The following is an 8,277-nucleotide window of genomic DNA, read 5'->3' on the forward strand; positions in this document are numbered from 1 at the left end:
AAGCAAAGTGTTTACGAAACAACAACAGGCTGTGAAAATGAGAGTTGTGTTTGGGGTCAGAAGAGACATTGATGATTTTCTAACTTTTTTGGTGTTTTCATGCGTCGTGGTGGTGGTGGTGCGTGTGTATGTTTGCACGTTTGTGTATGTGTGGGATACAGGTGCATATACGGCCACGTGCATGAGAAGGCAGAAGGTAAGACCATCCACTTCCTTTGGAGACAGGATCTCTCAACGACTTGGAGCTAGGCCATCCATTAGACTAGCCTGGCTAGCCCGAGACCTCCAGAGATCCTCCTGTCTCCACTCCCCCCGAGCTGAGATTACAGGCGCATGGGTGACAGATGCTGAGGACAAACAGCCGAGGTTGTCATGTCTGCAAGGCAAACACTTCACCCACTGAACTGTCTCCCGGCTCACTTTTCTAGTCTTTCATCTTGGTATTGTTTACAAAGTGTTCACTGTGCTAAATCCTTGACCTCTGCACCTCATTTTGTGCACTTTTCTATACAAAATCCCCTTTAAAATTGATACAACCTTCATGAGAACAAAATCATACCAAATCTCTGTAAAAGAGGGATAAGTGGGTAATTCAAATGTATGTACAACAGACAGATGGCTCAGCAGTCAAGGCTTTTGCCTGCAGTCTAATGACCTGGGTTTTGATTTCCCAGTACCTACACGGAGCCAGATGCACAAAGTGTCACACATATCTGGAGTTCGTTTACAGCGGCAGGTGTGCTCATTCTCTCTGTCTGGCTCTCACGTTCTCTCTCTCTCTCTCTCTCTCTCTCTCCTTGCAAATAAACAAATGTACATACAGCAGGAAACTATTGCATCAGTAACAATGCATCGTGTCTCCAGTGGAGAATGCAAGAGTTTACTGTTTTTACTTGGCAAATTTCCTCCCTTCAGCCCATTATTTTGGACGGCTTTCTGTGCTACGGTCTTACCAAGTACCGTGAGGACCCACCACGGAGCACTCCTGGCCAGCTCTCTCTCTCTATCTGTCAGGACACTGCTCCTAGGTCCAGACAATCACACTAAAGTCCTAGGTCTTCCAGAGATTCCCCAGCCGTGGGATCCAACACCTGTCCTTTCACCCTGTCCTCATAGCTCTTCTCTTTCTGTTAATATTTTTATTACTTATGTGTGTGATGTGTGTGATGTGTGTGTGTGTGTGTGTATGGGTGCACACATGCCACTCCACACATGTAGAGGTCAGAGGACAAATCCAGGGTGATGGTCCTCTCCCCCACCTTATTCCGAGACAGTCTCTCTTGCTTTCCTGCAGGGAAGGCCACAATGGCTGGCCAATGAGCTTCAAGGCTCTCCCGATTCCTCTTTCCCACTGCTATAGGTGCGTTAGGATTACAGATGTGTGGACCACTTTGTGTCTGACTTCATGTGGCTGCTGGGGTTCACACTTTGACGGGCAGGCTTGCACAACAAACACCTTTAACCACTGGGCCATGTTTCCGGCCCCCCATCTTCTCCTTTCTTCAGGAGGCCTCAGCTCAAATGTCACTTTATCAGAGATGTTTCCTCTGTCCCCCACCCTCAGAGCCCTTGCGCTAACTAACCCCACTTTCTTTTTCTCCTGTGCTATGAAGATGAGGCCTGTATTCATCGTTTTCTGTTCACTCCTTGCTTTCCAGGTCCATCCCTGGATGGCTGACCCCCAAGGGACCATATCACTAGGCCTCCCTGTTCAGCTGGCTTTTGCTGGGCTCTGTAAGTGGTCAGCAGTGGCAGAAACGGGGGCCGGTAAGAGACAAAAGGGACATGGGCCCATCTACCCTTCTTGTCGTGGCCTGTGTTTCTAAAGAAAGGTTGCTTCCTCTGGGCTGTGCGGTAGCTCCCTGCCCTCTTCAACATCCATGGAGTCTAGTAATATCATCTCGCTTTTCAGGTCTGGGATGGCAATGGTCCTCCTCTGCTTTCCTTTTAACAGACTCATACCCAACCCAGCCTCCATCTTCCTAAGCTTTTTTTTTTTTTTTTTAACATTAGTTTCTGTGATTATTTCCTCAACATCTGTCTTCCAGACTGAAGTTCACGACGCCGGCCCTCTGGAAGTTGCCAACAAACATTTGTAAATGATTTAGCAAGTTAATGCACAAACTCACATTAGGGACATACCAGACATGCTGCAAGGATTTCAAAAATGTTCCTGCTACAATTTGATGGGGTACCAGCGTATGAGAGAGACCAAACACTTTACCGCCGTGGGTTGAAAAATAGCTTTTTTTTGTCGGCAGGAGTATTTGCTCTCATGAAGATAAAATCAATTGTGCCAGAAATAACATCATAACACTTACAACTCCCAACTTAACATTCTTGCTAGAATTCTATCTGCCTGGAAACAATGACTGGATTCAAATAGGATGAGATACCCAGTTAACTCTCAGAGTGCTGATCATCCATCCGTTAAGGATACCATATAAATGTTGCAAACAAAAAGAGGGTTCCCACCCAGAATCTTTCACACAGTAGTGCAAATAACTGGGAAAATAAGCGCTCAGTGGATGCTGGTATAGAAGGTTAATTCCAGAAAGCGAAAATGTTCTTTTTATTATGTTTAATATCTGCCATCTATTATCCTAGGCTTAAAGGAGGGCAATCTAGAGATATCCCAATATTACAGACGTGAGTTGAACATTAAAGTTTATAGTTAGACAACTTCTACATGATATGGAATGTTCTGCGTCCAGTTTAATCAGTCAGTGAATATTTTCATAACAGGGTCTGGAACTCTACAGATTTTCCTTAGCATGGTTTTTAAAAAGTGCAAAAGAAATAAATAGATCACAAAATAACCCCTCTCCCGTGCACATGTAAGCATAACTAACTGAACTCTGCTTCACCCCTCTATCCCCAAAAGACATAAAAGCTGAAGGACGGCTGAACGGGATCAGCAGGAGTGGAGGGGGCAAGAGAGTAATGTGGGTGAATATTACTAAAATACATTACACACATGTATGAAAATGTCAAAAAAAAACCCATGTTACTTATATGCCGCCTGATGCACTAGTAAAATCTTCCAAACATTTGCCAATGTCTTCTTCGCTACCATGTGACGCTTGAATCGTAAAGCTGAGGAAACGAGCTCATAAATCTAATCACAATGGAATACGCACCACATCAGGTATATTTATGTCATGGCCGGCCACTGTGACAGCGACATTCACCTAGCATGCAAACTACACCGGCTAATCTCAAATGAAGATGTCAAAGGTCATCTCTTCTGCAATGTCCTTCCTAAGCCAGATTTCTGTTGCTAACTTTTGGACTCCCAGTTCTGTTCACGTCACAGAGAGCAGGGAGAATTAAATTTCACTAGCATGGCACAAGTTCAGGATTATTTGTAAACTCACTATGCAAACCAGCTAGTTAGTAAAGAAAAGAGCTTTCTAAGATGACAATCGGGGTGTTCGGGTTTATGGTCACAACACTGAGTGATATGCCATGTCTTGTGTTAGTTTTCTTCATCATACCAGGTGAACAGGTAACAGTGAAAACTAGGTCCAATTCTTTCACCCCTTTTTGTTCAATAGCCAGAACTAGAAAACTTGCCCTGTCTCATGTCTAATTCGGTGCAACAAAAGAATTCCATTTTCCTGATTCATTCTCGTAGGTCATAACTGACATAGGAAATGACCACATCCTTACGGACGGCTTCCTTGGAAACAAAAGAGCATTTTGCACCTGATCTTGCTATTACCGACAGAGACCGTGAAGTGAAAATTAACCGTTCTCCATTTCTCTTCTCCATGCACACAGCACAATTTTAATGGGGGGGGGGGGAGTGTGCATTACCGCATACAGTACTTAAGGAATATTACTCTCCTACCCCTCTCTCTCATGTCTAGACTCACCCATTTACGGGGCACCCAGGATGCTAAACCCTCATCTCCAGACACGGTCCGGAGAGTCACTGATCCAGTATGAAAATCACTCCCGACTCCCGACCGCACACGCACTCATCCAAGGGCGGGTGGCCCAACCCCCCCCCCTGGGGGACCGGGCGGCGTCTCGGTTGCCCGCGGCCAAGGCCACGGGCGGAGTCCTCAGGGACCGGGCACCTCCCCACCCCTCCAAGAGGTCCTTCCTTACCCGCCAGTCCACCGCCACCACCTCCGTCGCCCGCGTGTCCCTTCCTCCGCTGCAGGATGAAGTAAGGGTTGGCCCTCTCGGTGATCCAGAGCGCGTTGGCCAAGAGCACCTCCTCGGGGTTCACCCACATGGTCCCCGATGCTCGCGGGAGGACGCACAAAGGGAGCCCGAGGATCGGGTCCCGCACCGGCGAGCGCGCACTGCCGCCCCGGGCCGCTGGCCGGTCACTTCAGCAGGCGGCAGCCCGCGGCGTCCGGGCCGCGACCCTCCCCGAGCGGGCGGCCGGGGACGCAGGCGGGGACGACGGGGACGCGGGCGCGGCGAGCATCCTCCTCCTCCTCCTGCTCCTCCTCGCAGCGCGCCCCGACGCGGCCGCGGCTCTCGGTCCCCGGGTCTCCGGGCTGATGGGTGGTCAAGGCCGAGCCAGGGTTTGGTGGGGGGGGAGACTCAGGACTCGAGCTCCCGGGGGGGGGGGGCGGCGTGTGGGGGGGGGAGGGTGTCCAGATGCTCCGACCAGTCGAGGTCACCGCGCCGGGGATGCTCCGGGTCCCGGCTCGCCGGGGAAGGACGCTCGGGACCCAGCGAGGCGATGACCTCGGCGGCCACGCCGGACTTCGGGGACCGTGCGTCGTGCCCCCGGGCCCCCCACGCCCGTGCCAGCCAGGGGCGGACGACGCTGCCCGCCTTGCCCGAGCCCTGGGGTGCTGCGCTGTGTGTTTAAAAGGTGGACGCTCGGTGCGACAGCGCCACCCCCCACCCCCGCCCCCCGTCTTCCCGGGAAACGTGCCTGGCTCGCTGGGCTCCGAGACCCGCAGCTCAGATGCCCGGAGTCGGAAGTGCACTCAGCCAATGGTGGGCGATGTTTTTGTTTCCTGCATCCCTAGGGCAGGTCATGCGCGAACCTTGTCACCGCCTCCGGCCCCTCCCCCTCCATTCCATTGTAATTAAAGCGGCCCAGCTCAACGCATTACGTCACTGCTTTCCTTGACCCTGCAGGGCGGGAGCGACGGGGAAGTTGGAAACGGGGGGAGAGGGGGGCTGGAGGGGGTGCGGCTAGAAAGCTTAGACCAACTCTAATTCACACGCCACAGCCACAGCGGTTCCTACCTCGGGCTGCTGGTGCTTTCAGGAGAAATGGCAGGGCGGAATTCAGAAATGATCTACACTTCATAGACGGGTTATCTTTTGCGGGATTTCCCCCCCCCCCAAGAAAATAAAGCCAGAGATACACAAGCCAGCATGTATGGAGTCCTTCGTGGACTCAGCCCATCTACCTGCTTATCTGAAACAAGCATCCTTCACTCGGAAGCCTGTGGGGTAGTTCGGGGTGGGTGGGGGGGGGAAGCCCCTTCTGAGATGATGGGAATTTATCAGACTATTTTGCCCACAACACTGGCTGCTCCTAGGAACTTTCGTCTTTCTAAGAGAGCAAAACATACAGACAGATGTTCTTTGTTGCTATGCTTTGAACAGATCGCTGCCAAAATTTAACCAATACTAAGAGAGGGGCGTTGGAGCTGGGGGGATTGTCTAGTGGGTAAAGTGCTTGCCTTGCAAGCTTGAGGACCCCTCGCCCAACACCCACTTAAATGATGGGCTTGGAGGCACAACGAGCCTGTAATCCCAGCACCCGGGAGGCAGAGATAGGAAATCTCGGGGTGCTCACTAACTAGCTAGTTTAGCCAAACCTGTGCACTTTTTTGTCGCACCCCCATCCCTATCCCCAAATCTGCAAACTTCTGTGGTGGTTTTAATTATGAGTCCCCAGTAAACTCCTGTGGTTTGGATGCTTGGTTCCCAGCTGCTGGCAATTTTGGAGGCAGAGCCTTGCTGGAGGAAGGGTCACTGGCTCGATCTTTGGCTGCTGTTTTCCACCTGCTGTGGCAGAGGTGATGTCCAATCCCCGCTCGTTCCCTGCTTTCCCCTGTCAGCACAGAGCTTCCCCTTGAGACTGTAAGCCAAAAGAAATCTTTTTTTTTTTTTTTTTAATTTAAGAGATAGAGAGGTGGTGGGGGGGTGAGGGACAGATAGGGAGAATGGGTATACCAGGACCTCCCACTGCTGCAAATGAACTCCAAACTCAGGCACCACCTTGTACATCTGGCTTTATTTACGTCAGTCCTGGGGAATTGAACCTGGGTCCTTTGGCTTTGCCAACAAGTGCCTTAATGCTAAGCCCTGAAGTCTTTTTTATTATTATTTTATGAGCCATAATACTATTCATGAGGATGCAACCCTCTTGTCCTGATCACCTCATTTTTTTTTTATTAATTAGTTTGTACTCAGTGAAAACAGTCAAGTTGGTACCATTGTTAGCCTCCTCCATGTCCTACCCCCTCCCCCTGGCCCCGCCTTGTTGAGGTACATAGGTCATGCATTGTGGAGTTAGCCCAGTTATGGGTAAGAGGAAATGTCTCTGTGTATCATGACCCAACATGTGGCTCTGACATTCTTTTTGCCCCCTCTTCCTCAAAATTTCCGTGAGCCATGTTGGGTTCATTTTGGGTCTGCTTCAGTGATGAGGTGTTAGGGGCCTCTGGGTCTCTGGATCTCTGATTTGGTAGGAGTTGACTGTGCTCTGCATCAATCTCCTTCACCCTTGTGCTGGTACCAGGTTCACCACTGATCACCTTTTAAAGGTTTCATTCTTTTTGGAGTGTGTGTGGTGTGTGTGAATATGGTGTGTGTGTGTGCGCGCGCGCGCGCATGTGCACCTGTGTGTATGCACGTTTGTATATGCGTGGGTGTGTATGCCTATGGAGACCAGAGGATGACATTCAGTATCTTCCTCAGTCACTTTCCCCTTTATTCCTTGAGATAGAGTCTCTTGCTGAACCTTGCAGTCATCTCCCTGTTGCTGGGACAAAGCGCCCAGCCAGAAGCAGCTGCCTGATAAATGGATTTGCTTTGAGCTGGAGAGATAGCTTGGTGGTTGAGTTGCTTGCCTGCAAAGCCAAAGGGCCCAGGTTCAATTCCCCAGGACCCACATAAGCCAGCCTCACAAGGGGACGCATGTGTCTGGAGTTCATTTGCAGCAGTCAGGCCACCTTGTTCTTCACCTCTACAGACACACGTTACAGATGTGGGCTCTGTGATCATGGTCTTGTCAACCTTGAGAACTGTGTGAATTAAATTTTGGCACTTTTTATTGGATTTTTTTGTTTATTTATTTATCTATTTGAGAGTGACAGACACAGAGAGAAACAGGGAGAGAGAAAGAGAGAATGGGTGCCCCAGGGCCTCCAGCCATTGTACATGAACTCCAGATGCGTGCGCCCCCTTGTGCATCTGGCTAACGTGGGTCCTGGGGAATGAAGCCTCCAACCAGGGTCCTTAGGTTTCACACGCAAGCGCTTAATTGCTAAGCCATCTCTCCAGCCCAAATTTCTACACTTTTTAATCAAAGAACTCAATCTCAGGTGTTTCATTGTAGCAGTACAAATGGCATCAGATATGTCAAGTCCAAAAGTTCTTGTTTGGAGTTTTTTAAATGTTTTAAAAATGTTTTATTGATTTGCAAGGGAGGGGAGAGAGAATGAGAACAGGTGCGCCAGAGCCTCTTGCTGTGGCAAATGCTCTCCGGGGGCACATGCCACTTTGGTCATCTGGCTCTATATGAATAATGGGGATTTGAACTTTGGCTAAACTCAGGCTGGCAGGCTTTTGCAAGCAAGCACCCTTAACCATGCAGCCGTCTCCCAGCCCTCGCTTGTTTAGTTTTGACTTGCGTTGAGGATTCTTTCAGGAGACTGGGTGCTCACCATACCAGCCATTCCCATAGGGGAAGGTGTGTGCCTGCGTCAGGGGGTCCAAAGGAATGGGAGCTCCCTGTGCATTACCACCCTTCAACCTTATGCATTTAATTATTTATCTTTTATTTATTATGTATTCCTTTAAAGACTGGGTTTTACTGGGCAGTCCACATCCTCCGGGCTTAGCCTCCCAAGTAGCATGCGTGGAATTATAGGCATGCACCTCCCAACCCCATCTGACTCACAGGCCTCTATAGGGAATACTGTGTCAAAGGTGGCTGGAACTCCACGATGCTGCCTCGCAGCCTGAGGAGCTCCCTTGTCTCTTTTAAGGAACTCAGCTCAGTTAAAACCAGATGCTTGAATTCAACATGTAAAAGAACTGCAGGGGACTGGAGAGGTGACTTAG

General features: G+C 50.0%; 1 protein-coding gene across 1 annotated transcript in view; it reads right to left on the bottom strand.

Annotated features, from left to right (window-relative positions):
* Tbc1d9 (TBC1 domain family member 9) overlaps positions 1-4,332 on the bottom strand; it is a 148,333-nt gene extending 144,001 nt beyond the window's left edge. The window contains exon 1 of the mRNA XM_045131032.1: positions 4,117-4,332. Coding sequence (XP_044986967.1) covers positions 4,117-4,246 — 130 coding nt within the window. The 5' untranslated portion in view covers positions 4,247-4,332. The remainder of the gene's footprint in view (positions 1-4,116) is intronic.
* Between the last annotated feature and the right edge of the window lie 3,945 nt (positions 4,333-8,277).

This window comes from Jaculus jaculus, chromosome 12 (genome assembly GCF_020740685.1).
Source record: "Jaculus jaculus isolate mJacJac1 chromosome 12, mJacJac1.mat.Y.cur, whole genome shotgun sequence".
NCBI classification, from domain to species: domain Eukaryota; kingdom Metazoa; phylum Chordata; class Mammalia; order Rodentia; family Dipodidae; genus Jaculus; species Jaculus jaculus.